This window comes from Sphaeramia orbicularis, chromosome 4 (genome assembly GCF_902148855.1).
Source record: "Sphaeramia orbicularis chromosome 4, fSphaOr1.1, whole genome shotgun sequence".
Taxonomy (NCBI): Eukaryota; Metazoa; Chordata; class Actinopteri; order Kurtiformes; family Apogonidae; genus Sphaeramia; species Sphaeramia orbicularis.
This window is the reverse complement of record NC_043960.1, coordinates 1,635,566-1,658,382: the sequence shown is the minus strand read 5'-3', so window position 1 is coordinate 1,658,382 and position 22,817 is coordinate 1,635,566. Positions and strand designations below refer to the sequence as shown.

Genomic DNA, 22,817 nt, shown 5'->3' with positions numbered 1-22,817 from the left:
CTAAAACTTTAACGTCATATTTGATCTCTTTCTCCCCAGCGATGCTTGTAGCTACACAGATGTAGCGCCCAGAGTCTGACACTGTCGCTGAGCGGATTTCTATTTTCTTCCCCTGTTCGAGGACACGAAGGCTTTCTCCATCACGGACAGGAACCCCGTCCTTCAGCCAGGTGAGGGAGGGGGGCGGGTGTCCCCCTGCCTCACACTCCAGGATCAGAGGTTTACTGAGGACCACCTTCCTCTCAGTCGGCCCATCATCTTCCCCTGCAATCGTAGGTGGCACTGTGGGAGAAAGGTGTAAAACAGAAAGTAGAAAGAGCTTGCATAAAATTCCATATCACTGAATCACTGCACCAATGAACGGCACAGGAAATCATTCCGGCTTGTGGTCATCAGACTGTTTAGTTCTACATTCTAACCAGATCATTTTTAGTAACACAACTATTTTCTGCACACTTATTTATGTATATTTCTTTAATTATCACAATGATAATAAATTGTCTAGTAGTATTGTACAGTGTATTGTGTAAACCAGGAAAGATACTGTTTACTTCTGTAAACACTGTGCTGCATGTGACGTCACTTCAGGACTGAAGACTGTTCACATATGAGTCTGATGGCATCGTATTTACAGTATAACGTGAACAACCATGCAAAAAAACTTGAATTTCATCCAAAAATCTGAATGGAGCATTAAAACCTGCAGCATGAACGAGGACTAAGTGACTCACAGAATGAATTATTTCCCTCGGGACAATAGTCTCTTTCCCTTATGAAATGTAAATATTTTTTAGGTAGAGAAGTAGTATGAAGTCATATTTTGTGAGTTGTCGTGGCCGAGTGGTTAAGGCGATGGACTAGAAATCCATTGGGGTCTCCCCGCGCAGGTTCGAATCCTGCCGACAACGGGGCAATGTTTTATACAACGAAGTGGCAACACATCCAGGGTTCACTTTCACTGGTGTTCAGACTGAAATCACACTGCAAAACAACACATACGTAGACCATTTAGGACCACAATGAAAATGACATGGATCTGATGTGATGAAAATGAATTCTTCAGACAGTCATAAAAAACTAGATACAGGTCACATATAACTAAAAAAATTCAGATTTAGGCCTTCAGTGTAAATGTAACCTTAGTCCTGGAGAGGGTCATGTCACATTTTATTGGACTTTTACATCCTTCAAATGTGACAGACGTCCCAATTCTGCGCTGAAGGAGGTAAACCAGGCAAGGTACTGTTTACTTCTGTAAACACACTGTGCTGCATGTGACGTCACTTTAGGACTGAAGACTGTTCACATATGAGTCTGATGGCATCGTATTTACAGTATAATGTGAACAACCATGCAAAAAAACTCAAATTTCATCCAAAAATCAGAATGGAGCATTAAAACCTGCAGCATGAACGAGGACTAAGTGACTCAGAGAATGAATGACTTCTCTAAGGACAATAATCTCTTTACCTTGTGAAATGTAAATAATTTTCAGACAGAGAAGTAATATCAAAGCACATTTTGTGAGTTGTCGTGGCCGAGTGGTTAAGGCGATGGACTAGAAATCCATTGGGGTCTCCCCGCGCAGGTTCGAATCCTGCCGACAACGGGGCAATGTTTTATACAATGAATTGGCAACACATCCAGGGTTCACTTTCACTGGTGTTCAGACTGAAATCACACTGCAAAACAACACATATGTAGACCGTTTAGGACCACAATGAAAATGACATGGATCTGATGTGATGAAAATGAATTCTTCAGTCATAAAAAAAACAGATATGGGTCACATGTAACTAAAAAAACCTCAAATTTCAGCCAGATTTAGGCCTTCAGTGTGAATGTAACCTCAATCCTGGAGAGGGTCACATCAAATTTCAATGGACTTCTACATCATTCAGATGCGACAATTCTGCGCTGAAGGAGGTAAAACCAGGCAAGACAGCAGTGTGAACAAGGACTAAGTGACTCAGAGAATGAATGACATCTCTAAGGACAATAGTCTCCTTCCCTTGTGAAATGCAAATATGTTTTACTTAAAAATTTGTTTAAAATTTGCTTGCTCTTTTTGCTCAAAAAAGTGTAATAATTTTATTGTTCTGCTTTCAGGAACAGACATGCCATTTAGTGCAACAGAAAAGGCGTTCTGTGTATTGAAGTACGCTCAAACTCAGTCAAATGTGAATGCGCAACGTGAATTTGTTAGAAAATTTCATCAGCAAGTGCCAACAGGAAAGCAGATTTGGACGTGGCATGAGACGTTTCAAGAGGAAGGCTGTTTGTGTTGGAAAAACGGACTCCACTACCAACACACTGAACATTTGTAATAACTTTGGAACATTATAAAATTACCATCCCCCAGAATTTTGAGAAGTTTGAAATTTGTAGAATAAAACATTTCATGTCCAAAATAAATACTATTAAGTATCATTTCTCCTATAGTATCATTCTCCCATGCAGTAACTCCAATATGGACATCTCAAATTATGTCTTTTTTTTGGGATACCCTGTATATGCATTTTTTTTTCTTCTTTGTTGTACTGCTCATTTCTTTCCTGTTTTTTATTATACTTGAATGAAGGAACTGTAACATACAATCATTTCCCCCTGAGATTAATGAAGTATTCTAATGATGATTATCTAACAATCAAGCCTGTATATAATATCTGTACTCTTAAAGATCAATTTTTTGTAAGTTTTCAAGCTCCAACTGATTGAAATTATTCTTATCTGCTACACACATCTCTATTTTCAATACTTAAAATTCCTCAAGTCTTTTACTAGTAGAATAATAACCTTCAAAGCTCAGCAATACATATTAGGAGAAATTTAAACAGATTTTGCCTAGAACAGTATTTTTGGGCAGTATTCTTAACATGTAGTCATGTTGAGCTGACAGGAAGAATGGACTGCACAGAGATGATGTTCTTACGGTAGACGTCCAGTTCATAGCTCTTCTCGGCGACCCCTGCCACACTGGTCACTCTGCAGGTGTACAAGCCGGCGTCTGACGCCTGAGCTCGAGGGATCTTCAGAAAATGTCCTCGTTCCACATACTGGGCCTGGCGGTGTGAAAGGATGGGTTCTCTGTTACGGAACCAGGTAATCGTCGGCAGCGGAACTCCTCGTGCCTCACATTCCAGAGTCACCACCGTGTCCAACAGAGCTGTGACTTCTGTAGTGACATTACCTCCTTTGATGGAGGGTGGAACTGGAACGGAAAGACAAAAGTAATGAAAATCTGTGATAAAATGACTCATTCCATACATATTCACTTACAACGTGAGCTGTGGTCTTATCACAATGTACCCAAGTTGTATTAATGATCTCAGATTTTCAGATTTCTTTATTGTCATTCAGACACTATATCAGAGATGCATTGCAGAATGAAATTATGATGCATTTCGGCCATGATAAAAACAATTAAATAAAAACACCATGAGAATAAAAGATTAAAGAGATAGTTTTTTTGCTTTTTTGTTTTGGGACAGTTTATTCCTCCTGTAGCTTAAAGATTTATTTATCAAAGTAACCATGCTTGAACCCTAATCCTTAACCTCACAGCTCACATTGTTGAGCCACACTGAACCAACATACTCACCATAGACACTGAGGTTAAAGTCTCTGGACTGTTTGCCAGCTGTGTTCATGACACTACACTGGTAGCGGGCCTGGTCACCGAGACGAGCACTTTTTATTTTTAAAACCTGACCCCTGTTGGTGACCTCTAGATTGGGATCACCAAGAAAAATGAGCCTGGAAGGATATAATGAGAGAGGGAACAGAGTAAAGCAAACATTGAAGGAGTGGAATGGTCATCTCATTTTGTTTTACAGCCCATAATGTGGCCACTAAATACTCAATTACTGGATATAACTTACTTCCTGTCCTTGTACCACTGGATTGTGGGAAAGGGCATCCCTTGCACCTTGCATTCCAGACTGATCTCCTGTTTGAGAATGGCTGAAATATCTCGAGGAGAAGCGGATCCTATTATGGTTGGTGGTACTACAGCACAAAGAGAGAAAAAATCATTTATGATCCAAGTCATCATACAAGCTTTTTCACAACAAAACTAAATAATGCAGCTATATCTAAGGAGACGTTTAGTTCAGATCAAAGACACATTACGGATACTTTATTGATCACTAAGAAAATGATAACGGTGGTCAACTGGAAGGATCCAAAACCACTGACCGTAACTCAGTGGGTACAGAGACTGAAAAGGGTCTACACTATGGAGCAAATGACCGCAAGAGTCTACAACTAAAGATGGACACTTTTGAGCAAACATGGAACTGTATTACTCTGTATTTGGTTGACTGATAAATGGAATGAGAACTATTATAAGATTGTGATGTCTCTCTATGACTGATATTGTACTGCTGTAATTTTCTTTGGTAAAAAAAAAAAACATTTATTTTCTATGTGATTTCCCCTTCTGGCATTTCTGTTGTATTCAATTTACTTGTGCCTTAATCCTTAGGGTTGTTTGTTTGTTGTTGTTTTGTCAAATATATGTGCAGAAAATGTCAATAAAAACTTAAGTGAAAAAAAAAAACAACTAAATAATGCTGCTTTGCACGGCTGTTTTCTATTCAAACTAAATAAATGAGCTCCTTCTGTGTAACACTAATGACTCCTCACTGCCCTTCTTTACCAAGCACATCAAGGAAGAAGTCTTTGTCAGTGCTGCCAGCGATGTTGATGGCTGTACAGCTGTAGCTGCCTGCATCCTCTCTGGCTGCCTTCAGTAGTTTCAGGGTTTTTCCCATGTCGAGGATCTGGATGCTGTTACTGGGAACTACCTGTTGATCAGCACAAACACATTAGATCAAAAAAAGAAGCAGCATAAGCTACAGATGAGGAAATTCTCCCTGACAGTAATTATGGGGAAACTGTAAGATATCAAGATAAAAGTCAAAAATAAAAAGTTATGGTTTATGTAGTCAATCACTGCCAAAAGATCTACTCCGCTGAGGAGAGTAATTGAAAAGGCGCGCAACATATGAATAGGGTTAAGATGCTGCTTACAGCCAAAACCCGTCAGAGAGCTGAGCGCCTTGACTTAGAATTGCTCAAAATTAGCAGATTAAAGTAAGTGCTCTGAGTTTCCCATTTGAGCCTTGAAGGAAAGACTAGTAAGGCAGCCAAAGGAACAAAAAGCAGCCAGCAAACACGGACACTATAACAAAGTGTGTGGTAACGCCGCTCCCTTTTTATACTAATTTATCATCATTATTTTGTCATTACAGCTTTAAGCGTCCTGGCACCACGGCTGGCCTGATTATTAAGTTACACATGCATGAGCACAGGATCCACAGTAGTTTAACACTGGCTCTCTTGTATCATCAGATTCACATTCAGCCTCTACAATAACTTTAATTGATTTACTCTAGATTTCTTTCTTTTAACCCAGCAAGGATCTTATTCTTGTTGAGGATGCATTAAGCCACACTTGATGTATAGATAATGCATTTTAGGACACAGGTTGGTTTCATTGTGCTTTAATGTGATGTAATTTAACCTACAGGGATCCCATCCTTGTACCAGGTGATAACCGGAGTTGGACTTCCTATCACATCACACACTAAGTGGGTGGGCTGGTTCAGGACCACTGAAAAGTTTCCTGGTGATTCACCGTCACGGAAATCTGGGGGAACTGCAGAAAAGGCGTTTAGTGCAACAGGTTTATATTCAGAATGTTACACAGGACATAATCAGCCAGTGATAGTTCAAATCAGGAGCGGGTCAATTACCGTTAACTTTAAGCTGGTACTTCCTCTCAGTGGATCCGGCATCATTGACGGCAGCACACACGTACTCTCCGTTGTCCAGGGGCGACACAGAGGCCAGAATCAACAACGTTCCATCCTCAAGGATCGAGACACCAGGCTCATTACCAGTGAGTTCCTGACCATTACGCAACCACCGGATGACTGGTTTGGGAAGACCTGGAGGACAGAGGGTTGGGAAAATGTCTAAGAAAACCTAAGTTTGCTTAAAGGATATGTGTCTAGAAGAAAATATAGAAGTATTCAAGGAGGTTATGTGTAGCATTTCTATTTTCATCACTGACTGTGGAAGGTCCAGAGTTTTCTTTTCAGATGAAAGTCCATTTTGCATGTCATTTGGAAATCAAGGTCCCAGAGTCTGGAGGAAGAGTGGAGAGGCATAGAATCCACGTTGCTTGAAGTCCAGTGTGAAGTTTCCACAGTCAGTGATGATTTGTTGTGCAATGGCATCTGCTGGTGTTGGTCCACTGTGTTTTCTGAAGTCCACAGTCCACACACCCATCTACTAGGACATTTTAGAACACTTCATGCTTCCTTCTCCTGATAAGTTTAATGGAGATGCTGATTTCATTTTCCAGCAGGACTTGGCACCTGCCCACACTGTCAAAGGAACCAAAAGCTGGTTCAATGACCATGGTGTTACTGGGATTGACTGGCCAGAAAACTCTCCTGACTTGAACCCCATTGAGAATCTATGGAGGATTGTCCAGAGGAGGATGAGAGACAGCAGATCCAATAATGCAGATGAGCTGAAGGACACTATCAAACCAACCTGGGCTTCCATTCCACCTGAGCAGTACCACAGGCTGATCACCTCCATGCCATGCCACATTGATGCAGCAATTCATGTAAAAGTAGACCCAACTAAGTCTTGAGTACATAGAAATGAACGTACTTTTCAGAAGCCTGACATTTCTGTTTAAAATATCCTTTTTTTATTGATTTTATGCAATAATCTAATTTTCTGAGACACAGAACTTTGGCTTTTCATTATCTGTAAGCCATAAACATCCAAATTTCAAGAAATAAGGCTTGAAATATTTCACTCTATGTCTAATGAGTCTATATAATATATGAGTTTCACTTTCTGAAATGAATGACAAAAATACTGAACTTTTTCATGATATTCTAATTTTTTGAGATGTACCTGTACATCCTGTTCTGGTATATGACCTCCCTTTGTTGTTGAGAGTTCAGAAAATCAACACTATACAACCCCATTAATAGTGTTAAACTCAATTTCACACTCAGTAGAAAGATAAATAAATTCTAAAATAGAATAAATAAAATATTATTTGTTTTTCACCTTAAAAATGTCAAAAGACATTATGCTGTACCTTTGGCAGGGCAGGGAAAAGCTATACGCTGGTTTGCAACTCGTTCCTGCAGGGGACTATTGAAGGGGGGCTCCAGTACCTCTACCACTGGGGGCACTGAAACAGAGAGCCAAAATCCATCATAAAACATCGAACACATAACATTTTATCGCGCCAGATTGAAAAACTAAAGAATTAACTTGACATTATGTTCTACATACAACTTATTAGCTCATTCTAAGTAAAGAAACAACACAGAGGGGTTTTAACCAGTTATTGAGTGGTACCAACCTTGCACTAGAAGCCGAATTCGAGCCTCATCTCTTCCTGCAGTGTTGGTAGCCGTGCAGGTATACGTTCCCTCATCACCCAGACCCACATTGTTCAGAATCAGGCTGCCATCAGGTGAGACGGGGTACCTCTGACCATCCTTTGTCCAGGTGAGGAGGGGCTCTGGGAAACCTTGAACCACACAGGGCAGCTCCACAGTGTGACCCACCTGGACCTTCATTACTCTGGGACCAGGCTGAATACTGGCAGGCACTGAGGGCAGAAGACAGTCTATGAAGTATCTACTTACCTGTATGTTATTTATTTAGATATACAGTAGCAGAAAAAATTATTAGACCATCAGAAGTCCTCAGAAACAATGGTTATGCAATCAAGTACTGACTCCTGTGCGTACCATGTGACTAAAAGAGACAGAAAAGAAAACATGAATGCCTCAAAGCACTGTTTTTGTCAGTACAATGCCATAGATATTGATGTAAGAACTAAAATGATTTTGGTTATTATCAAGAAAACATGTTAAATGGATAGATATCAGCTCTGAAATTAAACTACTATGAGCTATTTTTGTTGTTATCGTTACATTTGTCCAATCAAATGGACCTTTAGTTGTAGCAGGCATTAAAATGAACAAGAAATTGAAGAAAACAAGGGTGGTCTAGTAATTTTTTCCGCTATTGTCATGACATAGAAATGTACATTATATTATCCTCCTCAGACCCAGCTATGGGTTTTCTGTCCACATCTGTGGACAAGAGCTTCACAACTTTATACAAAAGAAAAGAAAACTGTCCACCACAAAGGACATTCCATAAAAACTTTAAAAACTGCATCTGAAAAAACTGTTGCATCATGATGTTTCCAATATAGGTACTGATTTAATAAAAAAAACAAAAAAAGCTGGTACTTTGCTGACATTTCCTGGGTCTGAGGAGGTTAAATAAATGTCCTTGTCATTCAGATAGCTGTAAATGAAATATTGTTGGATTTGCAGCCATTTAGAAATATTTGCATTACTAAAACATAATGTTTTGAAATAAAAGTTATGGGAGATATTCAGTTATATTAGATAAAAAGTATTGCGCAGATTGGTAGTCTTACCCAAAACACTCAGCTCAATGAACTGTGTAAGGTTACCAGCAATGTTAGAGGCAACACACACATACAGTCCACTGTCTGAGACTCTGGTTTCCAAAATCTTCAGTGACCCAGAGGACAGCTGAGTGTGCCTGAAGGAACACAAATACACAGAAAGAAAGAATATGAATACAAGTTCACTCTCAAAAGTGCAACCACAGTATTTCATTGGACGGGCTTTAGCTTTGATTACAGGTAAATTCATACGCCATTGTTTATGATATGCAACACTTTTCCAAAGTCTGGGTGAATGTCACAACATTTCTTTCTGTTCAGAGTTACAGGTCAAGAACTCCAGCAGCACTGATCACATAAAAGAACTATATTTCACTCTAAATACAGACCAGTGCATCAGTGGTGTAGTGGTCCCTAGAGAAGTGAGTATACTCTCAATTTTTGCCCCCCCCCCCCCATTTATTTTATTTTTTTTCCAGTAGTCCAGAAAAACGGCATTTTAGAAACAGTGACATGTCAGACTACTCTATCTAGTTTACCCAAAAATCCACCAGTAGTATTTGCTCACTATTATAAAATTATCATGACTTGATCAGGAGCAGTTTGTAGGTTTTACAGCTCACACAAGCAGCTGCATGAATGGAAATGGATTCAACATGAGGCAAACATGGGATAACGTTAGCCTTTCATAACGTCAGCCTACTCACACAGTTTAACTATTGGCGACAAAATCTCTTCTCTAAATGTGCAGTCACATGTCCAGTAGTTTAAAAGTGACTCATTCTGAAACCACCTTAACTCTTTAAGTGCCAGACAGTTAAGGGGCTAATAAGCCTTAAAAGTGCCACAGATTTGGCCGTTTTTCAGTATTTCGCGTCGTTTTTATAATATTTGAAGAATCCTGCAGGAAACCGCTCGGTAACATCCGACCGATTGCTAATTAGATTCAAAACACACCGGACGCAGCCGATTCATTATTGATCGTAATTTGCATAATTCATAATAATAATAATAATAATAATAATAATAATAATCTTTATTTATATAGCACTTTTCATACATTAAAAACTGTAGCACAAAGTGCTTTACATATCAGTTTAAAAATCAGTACCGCCCCCCACCCACACCCACGCACACACACACATACATGCAAACCCACAAGCTCACACATACTTAAGAAGACTGACTGAGCACGGGTAGACCAGAACAAAAATGTACAAGTAAAAGTAAAACATCAGTTTAGGAGGCGCTGTCTCAGGGAGCCATCCGCACCAGGATGCAGCCGCCGACCCCGGCGACCAGGCACCAGCAACACAGCCTCGCATCCCAACTAGTGGGAGAGGGCCAACTGGGACCCCCACCCACCAGAAAGGAGCGGACCCCAGTGAGAGAAGGCGCCACAGCCCCCGGAGTCCACAGCCGCCCCCCGGCATGGAGGGCTCCCTCTGATGAAACACCGGAGAATAAGAAACATTAAAAAGATAGAAAAATATTATTCGGTCGCGTGACCTCAAATTCCCGTCTGCTTGGTCTCAAAAGGGGGACACAGAAAGAACGTCATCAAAATGTGAGAAAGAAATGGGGGTGGATGGTTTGTTTGTACACAAATGTGGCGTGTTCTCCAAAGCCGATCTGATCGGCCCGTGGCACTTTAAAGGTTGTATTCGTAAAGCCGATTTAATCGGCCCATGGCACTGAAAGAGTTAAACTTACCTCAGAATTATGTATTCCATGAAAGAAGGCTCTCTCGATATGTGTCACTCACTTGAAAGACGTTTATTCTGCCTTTCTTGTTCGCATTTCCAATAACCTCACATCTTTCAACAAGACGTGCAGTGACCTGTCAATCAACTGGGGTGGCACTGGCACCTGAGGAGGCCAATCAGGTTCCAGAGGTGGACAGCGCTGAGCAGAGCCCTGGGTCTGGCGCTAAGTGAGCAATATTTTCCTTGGCATGACCCGCCCTACTCTGCCTCTGATTGGCTAATCAGTCCTCATGTCTAAAGTTAACCAATCTAATCAGTGAAGGTACTGAGTACTAGCCAATTAGATGTAGAGTAGGGCGGGTCATGGCTTCACCATCCCAAGGGGAAAAAATGGGAAATTTGGCTGCAGATACGACTGAATTGTGCACATTAGGGGGCTGTAGATGTGGGTATACACAATGCTGACTGAAAAACAAGTAGGTATACTTCGCATACCCTGGACTACACCACTGCAGCGCATTTCAGTCAGTGGCTACAGTAGATTTTACACATATCTCATATCCTATCATCGAATGTTTGGTAAATGGTCAGTACTTATATAATGCTTTTCCACACTTTTATGGTGCCCAAAGCGCTTTACCTCGCACCCACTCACTCATAAGTGGATGCAGGGTGCTGCCAGACCCAACTGGGAGCAATTTAGGGTTCAGTGTCTTGCCCAAGGACACTTCAACATGTGGACAGTCAGTCGGAGGCAGGATTCAAACCACCAACCCTCGGGTCACTGAACGACCTGCTCTACCAACTGAGCCACAGCCCCCCCCCACCGCTCGGGAAAGTGTTTGGCTGCATCAGAGAGACACAAACAAATGCAAATAAATTTTTTTGTTTACTGTCAAGAAGAAAAAATAACAAATAAATTCTTGACAGTTTCAACATGTAATGTCTTGAGTGTGTTTCATTATCCGCTGTTTTGAGGGAACATGTAGGTTTGGAGAATGGAACAATACTTGCAGAGTTCAATGACTTAAGAGTGATTGTTAATGCAATACCAAAAATGAATGGGGTGTTCATCAGTGTATATTTAGAGTGAAATAAAGTTCTTCTGTATGTCAAGTGCTGGGAGAGTTCTTAACTTGTAATTAGTTTTTCTCCCTCTTCCTTCACCCTGGAAGTAGGGGAGGTTGTGCCAGAGCCTTCCATTTAAAAGTATTTCAGTCCCTAGTTGTTTGAATTTTTCACCATGCTCTTGTATTGATGATAGAGAGTCTGATCACTGTGTAAAGTCTTTTCCATCACATCCCATAGACTCTCAATGTGGTCCAGTCTGGAAATTATATCTCATACTCCTTGAACCACTCTTTCAACGGTAAGTCTGATTATTTCTTCCATTGTCCAATCCTGATGCTCTCTAACAAACTAATGGTTGTTTAATAAATGAGAAGTTACTCACAACATCAGTTAGGGTTAAACATCCTGTTCCAGCTGAAACATATTAGTCACTGTACTAATTTTCCAATGGAAAGGTCTTACCAATTTGTTTAGTTAAATCCAAGGTGGGATTTTCTTTTGGCCAGGCTATGAACACTCTGAAACTTGTGTCCTTCAGTAAAGCTTTCAGAACAGGACTGATTTTCTACTTTTCTGACCCTTGACAGGGTGTAAACATTATGAAAAAATGTAAAAATTGTAATACTTTAATATTGGGAACGGACCCCAGGAAGAATAGTCTCTGCTTTGGTAGAGACTAATGGGGATCCATAAATAAAGAAAAGAAAGAAAGAAGAAATATTATGAACAAAAGAGACAGTGTGGCAGCTAAACTATTATGAATCTACTGGTGTCTCTGGAAACACAAATATTACCTGTTCTTGTAGAAAATGTGATAAACAGTTTGAGGTTTGAGGGCAACTACAGACGATGATCTTGTATTTTACTGAATGTTGAGGCTGAGCTCTGAATATCTGCGTATCCAGTTCAAGGTTTGATCACCTCAAGTGTGCATGTGTGTGTTACTTTTGACTACAATAACAAAAGGTTTCTGACAATAACAACTTTTAAAGAATGACATATTAAAAACACATCTGAAACATATAGACTTGGTCTGCAAAAGCCATTATTATAGCGAATGCAAAACAAGCACACACACATACACAGGGTGATTGTTTTCCACTCAGTGACTTATGCAGTCATTACTGTAAACAGATACTCCAGTAATTCGTACTAATCCACCATCAACCACAATTACAGATGCTGTGGCAGGCACACAGTAGGTACAACAGATCACAGAGAAAAGTATGATTACTCAGTCATCTTATAAAACCGCAAACTGCACCCTGAGGTCATGAGAACTCCTGAAACACAGCACAGTAATCCACACACCATCAGAGTTGTCTTTGTGCCTTAGACATACAAATATAAATTTCCCTCTAAGATTATTGCCAAGCTAATAAGACTTTTTCAAATGTTTATTTATGGTGAAAATTGCATTCACGAGGGCATATTTAAAGGCAGGAATGAGTTTTTGTCTATGCTTGTGTTCTGCTCATGTTACTGTGTTTGTGTGCTGTGTATCTTACCGAGAGTCAGAGAAAATATACTGTAGAGCTGATCTTACTGAGTAATGACTACAGTATCCCAGCAGTTTTCAAGAAGTCAAAGTAGAAAATATAAACAATGTACATAAGTATGAGTGTGTGTAGGACACAAATAAGGACACTAAATGTTTGTTTGGAATGTTGAGTATAGCTATTACTACAAATGGTTAAATGTAATGCTCCAATCCTAGAAGACAGGCATCAAACTGTTTCCACGCTTTTTGTGATGGAGCGAATCACATTCTACAACAGACTCTAAAATGAGAAATTTGATCAAATATGGGAGAAATGAAGGACACATACCTTATTAAGACAACTGGACTTTGTGTAAATCTTTTTTATGTATTTTTTATTTATATATTCTCTTTTCTTTAGGAAACTGTATTTCCCTGTATACTGTTAGTCATTTGATTATTTAGATGTTCTTATTTTATGTTTTTGTTTTTTTCCTCTCTGTTGATAACCGTCTTGAAAAATAAAATTATTAAAAAAAAGACAGCAGATTGTAAAATCTTATTTTTTCATTCTTTTTGAGAGCACTGCTCACATTTTTGCAAATCCTGAGTTAGACTAATCATTTCATTGTGACTGTGTTCAGTAACACAGCTGTATATAATTAAAATTAGTTTTATCTGTAAAAAAAAAATATATATATATATGTGTGTGTGTGTGTGTGTGTGTGTGTGTGTGTGTGTGTGTGTGTGTTATACCGAGGAGAGAAAGGGGAAATGAGCTGCCGTTCCTTGGCCCAGCTGATGGTGGGAGGGGGCACACTGTGGACCTCACAGGGCAGGATGACATCCTCACCCTCGATCACTGACGTCTTTAGTGGTTCTGCAGGAGCTCCAGTGCCATCAGTACTAGATCTGGGGCGAACTGAACACAAATATACAATTAAATCTGGATTAGTATCCCAAGAACCCCTGGGCAGTGGAGCTCACAGAAAATTAATTATGAGTGTGTAGCATGAGTTTTACAGGTTTTTTAAATAGTTTTTCTAAGAAAAATAAAAATGGACTTTGCTTCAACAATTATTTATCTTCCTTATCAAACCCAATGGAATTATGTACAGGAAACAGAATATTTTCCTGCAGACTGTGGCATTTCAGTAGTACTCTTCAACATGGACCATAGTAAACTAGATGTTTGATGATAAAATGTACTGAATCTCAGATCAAAATGCAGAAAAATGTACAAGAACAAAACATCATCAGTGCATGATGTCCACTGGTGCTACAATGGGTTTGAAAAATGATGATGAATGAATGATTACAGTTAAAAAAAAAACATTAAAAGTATTAAACATATTTTGGTTTTGTCCTAAAATCATATATTTTTGGGAGACTGTTCACCAGGTAATTACTGAAATTCTGGGCAATAATATACCCAAGTTTAGTGTACTATTGTATCTGGGCAATTTGTCAAGCAATGTTGTATTAAAAGAGGACAGATATTGACTGAAAATTTTGTTAGCACACTGAAAAAATCAAAATCTTACCAAGTGTATTTTTCTAATTTCCAGTCAAAATATCTCATCACACTTAAAATAAGACATAATCACCTAAAGAGTAACTTTTCAGTAAGATATAAGAACTTATTTTTAGACAATAGGTCTTGAAAATCTTATTTCAAGAAATCCTACCAAGATAATTTTCACTTGTTCCATTGGCAGATTTTTTTTGCTTGAATTCAGCAAAAGAAAAAAAATCTTGAATTAAGCAAAAAAAATCTGCCAACGGAACAAGTGAAAATTATCTTGGTAAGATTTCTTGAAACAGGATTTCCAAGATCTATTGTCTAGCTCACTAACCTATTATTTCATTCTGATTATATAATAATCAAGATTTAGGCCCAGATCAACTTAAAAAATGTCATAGTTTTTCTGATGTTTCGCATCATTTGGAGATTTTAAGTCACTGTTTTGCTCATGTTTCTCATTTTGACGCATCCTTTCTTTTGCCTGTTTTTATTTTTATTTTTATAGATGGAGCCGTTGTTATGCTACAGATGTAGTAATGCTGTAACAGTGAATATCCTTAAAGGCAGTGACTACACGTGCATGGACTTTACCGTAGACAGTGAGCTGAACCTTCCTGGAGGCGAAGCCAGCGGCATTGGTTGCTGTGCAGATGAACTCTCCAGTCTCGTTACCAGAAGGGGAGGCGATGAGGAGGCTTCCGTCAGAATCCAAGGAGAAGGCCGGACCACCCAAGTTCAGCAGCTCCCCACCCTACAAAACAAATCGTAGCAGGATGAGGGCAGGGGCCACAGATCATTTAATTAACCCAGTTTTATTAACACATGACAAGGAGTCCAAGGGAGTATAAACACCAGAGATGATGTGAGGTTTGACCTACTAACAGTGCTAACATTTATGGCTGTGTATGCTGCTGTAAAATAAAAAAATAAAAGAATAAGGAATAAAATCTTAGTGGCTCTCAAATCAATTGACATAAATAGGATGTAGGATGAACGCATATACATTAAAGACGTAAAATGACAAACTTGACTCGATATGATGGACGTTGTAGCGAACATTAAGGAATCAGAGGGAATCACAGCTGGTGCAGAGCTTAGCAGGGTCTAGTTTCATCTGTCCCCGTAGCCCTGTTCACTTTAACAGCATCACTTTTACAACTCAGACCAACTAGTGTACGAGATGGAAAAGAGGGAGGGGCTCTGCACATACTCACAAAAGTGCAAATGCAAAAGATGAGCATCCCGTACAAATGAAGAGACACAGTTAAAGCTGATTTCATGGAGAAACACAAAAGGCACACACATGTTCTCACACAGACACACGGGTATTTTCCTATCATATGCTATTGTCTTCCCAGAGGCCATCAGGGGAGTTCCCTCCGTGCCGAAAAACATATATATCCTGACCTTTGACACCAAGCATCACCTGTTTCCTTTAAGTACTTTACATACTTCACACCCCCAGTCCAAATGAGCTGTGTAATGGCACTCAAAGTCAAGAGTTTGTGAGTCGAAACATTATAAAATGCCTCTTGAATGTGCGTTCAGTGAAAACTTTAAGATGGCATAACTTTGCGTACTTTGGCCACAGAGCAGTTCTTATACACGAGTCTCAGCTTGTGCCCCAGATATTTTACTACCAGTGGATATACGGCCAAAATCTTGACCATGTATATTTTTCTTGGCTCTTTTTTATGGCCTTCTTTAATTTAGTTTCAATTTAAACTCCTTTTAATTATTTTTGGGGTTATGGAAGGAACCTGAAAGTCTTCAATGACACTGGAACGAGTCCAACATAATAACAAGAGCGCTGACAGTGGATAAAAACCTACATTTCTGGATGACTACACATTTGAAATTTCAAAATTCCATACTTTTTCCAGACCCTAATTTCCGGGGGTGCTGGTAAAAAAAATTCCAACCAGTCAACCACTCTTTGTATTTGGGATTTATGAGCCAGTCGTCAGAGAATTTACATCTACCCATTATGAGTTCTGCCAGTGATCATACATGCATGTTGAATAACTCACACACGAACAGTGTGTGGACATCACCTGTCCGTCAAAGCAGCAGCGAAACTTGATGACACCTGGGTGGGCCTTAAAATGGGTTTGGAGGAGGATAAGAGCAGAAGGCTGGCCATTCAAGTTGTCAATCTGCCCAAATGTCTTCTGGGACGCGTAGCCTACTGTATGTGCTCTCACACTAACATTTTAGTTTTGCTAGCAAGCACCTTAACAAAACAGATCAATCCATTTCTTTTTTTAGATATTCCTAATTTTATGTAGGGCTGCACAATATTGGAAAAAACTGATATTGTGATTTTTTTTTAACCCTGCGATATATATGGCAATATGAAAAAATACTCAGGAGGATATAATAGCTGTGTGGTGCTGACGTAAATGGTCTAACAAATCCTAATGATAAAAACGTAAAATATATGGACCTAAGACAAACAAATAAATAAATACATCAGAGTAGGTTCAGTCCATTTTAAAAAAAATCTTCATAAATTGCCAGGGTGTTGGGGCTTTTTTTGTTAAAGATAAATTCCATTGATTTAATATACACTCAAGGAAAAAAGAAACGCACCATTTTCATTTTCTCAATTTTTTCAGAAATAAAACCATTCCCTATAAAAAGACACCAAAATGGAGCAAAAACACATTTGTCCACAACGCCATGACTACTGCAACCGGAGAGACAGGTGGCCATTGGCATGCTTCAATGTGGACGAAACCTGTCATGGAGATGTGCCAGCCGATTGTCCTGGTCCTGTGCAGCGGTTGTAACACGCGGTCGTCCAGATCCGGGACGGTGGTTGGAGGAGCCGGTGGTGTGGTAACGCTCAGCAAGGTGTACAACGGTAGAGTGGTGGAGTCCAAACAGCCTGTCTACGGCCCGTCTGCTCCGTCCAGCTGAAACATGCCAGTGGACCCATCTCTGTCCGGTTGCAGTAGTGGTGGCATTGTGGACAAATGTGTCTTTACTCCATTTTGGTGTCTTTTATAGGGAATGGTTGTGCACAATTGAAGAGAGGTCCAGTTCACCTCTGAGTTTCACTCCTGAGCAGACATGGGTGAGGAATACACAAATACAGTTCTTATTGCTAATCAAAATCAATCAACTGGAACCAGGAAAACAATCATTTCATTTGAACTCAGAATAGTACTGAACTCACTGTAGTTTGTAATTTTGCAATAATTGTCATATTTGTGAAAAAAATCGAGAAAATGAAAATGGTGCGTTTCTTCTTTCCTTGAGTGCATTTTTCAAATTCCTTGTGTTTCCTCTCATTGTGTCCACAGGTGTAAGGCACTGCTGACACAGAACACATGTTTCAGTATCATCCTTCTTGTAGTCAAAATAATTCCAGATAACTGACGTCGCTTTTCTTTTTGGCACCAAGTCTTCATTCTTGGTGATTTTCTCTTGTTCGTTGCTCATTTTTTCAATGTTGACTCACTCCATGTGCAGGGGCGTGGTCTGCGTCGGCAAACTGATTAAGAATGATTGTGATTGGTGGATGGCTGTGCAGTGTGTGCCAGGTACCCAGGTTGAAATTAGATGAGAACACGTTGAGTTCGTTTGCCTCTTACACTGCAGCACCTGCGATGTGACTATTGCGCACACGTACACTGTGATGATGATGCTCCAACGATATATTGTGCAGCTCTAATTTTATGTCTTAGAAAATAGAACAGTGGTAACAGTCTTGGAAACATGAATATTTTTCCATATATTTGTTTCCATTTTCCATACTTTTCCAGACCTGGAAATTTATAAAATCAAATTCCATACTTGTCCATACTTGCGTTGGAACCCATACAATGCACCTTCACAGTCTCTCGCTGTGCCGTGATGCGTTTCTGACTGCGAATGTGCATTTCAAGTGTCCGGAAGTGTAGGCTTTTACCCTGTATGGCTTCCTTTACATACCTTTGCCCATGTAATGTAAGGGGAGGGGACTCCATTGGCTCGACAGGGCAGAGAGATGGGTGTTCCCTCAATTGTGCTGAAAACCTGAGGGCCGTGCTGAATGGTGGGAATCACTGCAACCATAACAGGAAAAAAGACACAGTTGGTTTGTTTAATTTTCAGCAATCAATAACTCTAATTGTAAATAAAAGGTTCTTAGAAGTTAATAGATGAGAGAATGCGTTTTGTGTATTATACAGTCAGTAGGTGTGGTTGTTTCGTTTTGTTGTGTGTGACTCAGAAGCATCTGGAGAAACCCAGAGTACAATATTTAACCCTTAAAGACCTAAACAGCCGTCAGTGACCAAAAGAATCTACTGATCTAAAGTGTTTAATAACATTTTCAACACTAACTCTATCCATACATTGAAATAACTGAGGTACAACGCAGTTTCTCAGCTTTTTATTGTCATCCATTGTGACTCATTTAGACATTCAGAGGCTTCATAGTGAATGTGGAAACACTGTTACCTTTTGCAACATTAATTCACTAGTAAAACCCATCAAGTGACAAATGGTGGTGTTTTTTTCTGTTCAGTTAATTATATACTTTGCTGACTTCTTATAAACATCTATATGACAGTAAGTTAAATAGAGGAAAATACTTGATATTCACTTACAAATGCAAAATGCAGAGGATATTATTATTATTATTACTGTTGTTGTTATTATGCATGATGATAAAGGTTAAATGTAGATAAAAATTCAATAGTGCTATAAAAAACCTCTGCTAAATGTGCTATTTCTCTGACTCTTCCCTCTGTTCGTTGTTTCTCTCCCTCTTTTACTATCTGTCTTATATTTGCTTTGTTTCAACATTTGCACTCAGTAGAAATGATTAAGATCTGCCTTAAACTAAACAATAACCTCACAGTGTACTGTACACAAACGGTCAGAGAGTGTGAAGGGAAATTAAACTGACATAAACTGTTTCACGGTGGTCTTCTATGTGTGTTTCACATTATGTACCCTCAATAGACATCTTCTGTAGCTTTCTCAACTGCACAATGACCTAAACAGCCTTAACAATCTATTCTATATGTACGTACTTTCTAGAAACTGACCTAATTTCAAGAGCTGAGGCCTTTTACATACACGCTGTGATCAGATCCTATGTGATGGCAGAATCTGGCACCATCTGACTTCAGTATAAATGAAGAACATATTTCCCCCTTGACTCCATGCCAAACTCTGCCAGTACCCTCAGCTGTTCCTGGTTTTAATGCATCGTCAGAGATAATCCTATTCATTGGGTTAAGGGTCCTCAACAGCAAAAGCATATATATATATATATATATATATATATATATATATATATATATATGTGTGTGTGTGTGTGTACATATATATGGAGGGCAGAAAAACTACAGGGAGAGAGAGAAGAAAGAAGGTACTGTATATGTGGAATAAATCTCACAAAGGATTATACGCAAAGAGGCGTTTTGACTTTTCATACATCCTTGTTGCCTCTTTTTTGGAACACTGTTACCTATTATAGCAAACTGTAATCATGAACTCTAGGGATCTTTTCTTCACTCTACACCCTTTTATCTGATAGACATAACTAGCATTTAAGGTAAAATTTATTTTACCAAAGCACCGACTGACACGCAAGATACTGTGGCAAAACTGAGTAACAGTGTATAAAAAGGTATATTTCATGGGATCATAAATTCATTAAAAATAGTCTAAGGTGGCAAAAGTACTCACATCCTGTACTTAAGTAGAAGTACAGCTACTCGTGTCAAATAAAAGTAGAAGTACTAATTCTAATAACTTTACTAAAGAAAAAATTAAAAAGTACAACTTCTCAATTGTAAAAAAGTACAAAAGTAAAAAGTAAAACTGCATTTTTTGCTATGAATGAAACAATACTTATTTAACCAGGCAAAATCATAAAAGTTTCCGTTTTCTAATTCCACAGTGAATGGTACTGACCAGAGTCCTGCACCGGGTCTGGTACCTGACAGGTAACACGCAAAAACATTTGAGGACGGAAAAAAAAATTATAAGAATTTTCACAAGTAAAATTAAGCAAAATGTGGGCGAGTAGCAGGCAAGGAAGTGAAAAAATAAAAGAAGATTCAAGAATGAAAATAAATTTCAGGACATTTAATGATGATGATCATCTAATTTGACCATGGTTGATCCACAGCCAGTTTGTTTTATTTTGAAGTGAGCTTCACCTCTGTTAATATCCACCCACAGACGTCATTGAGCAGCACATATTACAGATTTATTGATGACGTGCACTTTAACCAAAAATAAAACCCTTAAAAGTGAGTTACTGTGTAGACAATGTGTTTAATCATGGGTTGGGTCACAATACTCAGCTTTGCGGGTACGGGCAGAAAAGTGTGGAAAAAAGTGGACCCGTGCAGGACTGTGGTACTGACCCTGTGCAGGACTGTGGTACTGACCCTGGTCACAGCCTGTGCTCCTTCTCTGTGCCACTGATTTTCCGACTGAAGTGACGTATGTTCCGTACTGTCACATCCATTTAGTTTGAAAAAGTAACAAGCCTATTCTGAGAAGGTAAGGAGTATAAAGTACAGATATTTATGCAAAAATATAGGGAGCAAAAGTAAAAAGTTGCTAGAAAAATAAATACTGAAGTACAGATACCTAAAAAATCTACTTAAGTACAGAAGCAAAGTACTTATACTTTGTTACTTCCCACATCTGAAAACAGTCATAGCTACAGTCAGGAGAAATAACCATATTGACTGTTTTTCTTTCTTTCCAAGTATGGATCTTGCTAGAGCTCATTCACTAGTTGAAAATAGGACCAATGGACCTGTATCTCACTGGCATGTTCTATCGAGAATCAAGAGCAACTTGAATTTGTGAGGTTGTCAGGTTCTGCCGCTATGATAGAGTCCTGTGGTCTGGATGCAGGAGACCAATCTCCCAACAGAAGTGGGTGGTACTCACGAAGAACCGACAATAAATAAATGGATAGACATAATCATGGGAATTTATAGGATGGAAAGAAAAACCTTTACTGTAAATCTGAAGATGGATTCTTTTGTGCAATACTGGGAGGGATGGGTGAGATATGTGAGGTGTTTGAGACCTGATTTTGCTGAGATGACTGCATGAATATGGACTCAAAATCCTCTAACTGAAGGAAATATGGTTTTGTGTTTTTTATTTATTTATTTATATACTGATTCTTTAGTCTGAAATCCTGCATGCCAAGAAAATAATGAGCTGCTGTAAATAGTTTTGTTTTTTACACCTACTCTCTGGATGTATATAGTTTGTGTATCTGTCAAAATTTTTAATGTTTGTAAAAACCTAACTTCTTTCAATAAAAAGAGAATTAAAAAAAAGAAGTGGGTGGCACTCTGACTTGAGGATAATGCAACTGATTAAAGAATAGTCACTATAATGATATCTCTAACCATTTCCATTTTATAAGCCATCAAAATATAGACCATTATAAGTAAAGGCAAATTTTTTATATTTCAAAAATTCATCAAAAATTCAAAAACTGTGCACAATCTTTGTAGACATTGTCCCAAGGAAGCTACATCTAAAATTTGTAATGAATTTGACCAGCAGTTTAGTTGGAGAAAATGTTTGAAGGAATCGCTAATGAAGACAACGACGAGGCAGACGAAAACGACCCAAACGCGGGACAAAGTGCCTTCACAATAACTCATGACCGGTGAGCTACAAAGGATCAACGTTTGTGCATGTGTCCATGTATGCATGAAGTATAGACATCTGTTTAGCACACATTACCATAGACATTGACAGTTGTGGTGTGGTTGGTGGCTCCAACAACGTTCTCAGCCAAACAAGTGTAGTCACCGGCGTCGTCCAATCGAACTCTGTCAATATGCAAACTCCCGTCTCTCCTCACTGTCAAATACTGGTCTGAGGTCACCTGACACATCACAGATAGAATAGGTTTAAGTCATGGTTGTTCATCTACAGCAGAATGAAATCGTTTTATTCTTTAGTGTTTGCTGTGTGTCTGTGTCCTCACCAGGCCGTAGTTATGTAACCACTGTCGCTCAGGCAGTGGATTCCCAGCAAGCAGGACACATGGCAAAGTGACCTGTTGATCCTTGACCACACTGAGAACAGCTGGACTCACCGCAATGACCGGTGAAACTGCAGACAACATGTAAACAGTTACACAACAGAAAATGACCGAGAACACTCAACACAGCATGGAGCTGTAAAAGTAAGTACTGTTGGATGGAGTGCTACAACAAATAATGGGGTATGAGATTCCAATGTGCTGTGATGGACTGTATGTGTGCAACTTGTCTGATGGAAGTGTAGTGGGAAACGACATATACTTGGTTAAGGTGCTTTTAGTGGCTTTTACAAGGAACTGGGGAAAGACAGAACCACCAACAAAGGACCAATGGATCACAATTATTGCTTCAAAAGAGCAAAACTAGTCCAGTTGAACCTAGAAGTGCTAAGAAAAATGGAGTTGTCACTATTTATAGGTTATTATGTTATTATTTAACTTTAGATCATATTGGTCTGTATGTGGAACCTGAACTAAAATGAGTTTGACATCCTTGATAACCTCTGCCAAAG

The 22,817-nt window shown here is 39.1% G+C and overlaps 1 protein-coding gene and 2 non-coding genes across 3 annotated transcripts in view; 2 read left to right on the top strand and 1 right to left on the bottom strand.

Moving 5' to 3' along the window:
• The window catches only part of hmcn1 (hemicentin 1), a 169,073-nt gene that overhangs the window by 70,027 nt on the left and 76,229 nt on the right, over positions 1 to 22,817 (bottom strand). The window contains exons 18-32 of the mRNA XM_030132214.1: positions 22,249 to 22,376; positions 22,002 to 22,146; positions 18,213 to 18,325; positions 14,865 to 15,024; positions 13,505 to 13,670; positions 8,501 to 8,628; positions 7,403 to 7,654; positions 7,133 to 7,228; positions 5,760 to 5,954; positions 5,532 to 5,662; positions 4,661 to 4,808; positions 3,882 to 4,008; positions 3,602 to 3,756; positions 2,933 to 3,211; positions 1 to 282 (exon numbers count right to left, since the gene is read on the bottom strand). Coding sequence (XP_029988074.1) covers positions 1 to 282; positions 2,933 to 3,211; positions 3,602 to 3,756; positions 3,882 to 4,008; positions 4,661 to 4,808; positions 5,532 to 5,662; positions 5,760 to 5,954; positions 7,133 to 7,228; positions 7,403 to 7,654; positions 8,501 to 8,628; positions 13,505 to 13,670; positions 14,865 to 15,024; positions 18,213 to 18,325; positions 22,002 to 22,146; positions 22,249 to 22,376 — 2,505 coding nt within the window. The remainder of the gene's footprint in view (positions 283 to 2,932; positions 3,212 to 3,601; positions 3,757 to 3,881; positions 4,009 to 4,660; positions 4,809 to 5,531; positions 5,663 to 5,759; positions 5,955 to 7,132; positions 7,229 to 7,402; positions 7,655 to 8,500; positions 8,629 to 13,504; positions 13,671 to 14,864; positions 15,025 to 18,212; positions 18,326 to 22,001; positions 22,147 to 22,248; positions 22,377 to 22,817) is intronic.
• On the top strand, positions 827 to 908 carry trnas-aga (transfer RNA serine (anticodon AGA)). Its single transcript has one exon. It is a non-coding gene; the product is annotated as a tRNA-Ser (tRNA).
• trnas-aga (transfer RNA serine (anticodon AGA)) lies at positions 1,528 to 1,609 on the top strand. Its single transcript has one exon. It is a non-coding gene; the product is annotated as a tRNA-Ser (tRNA).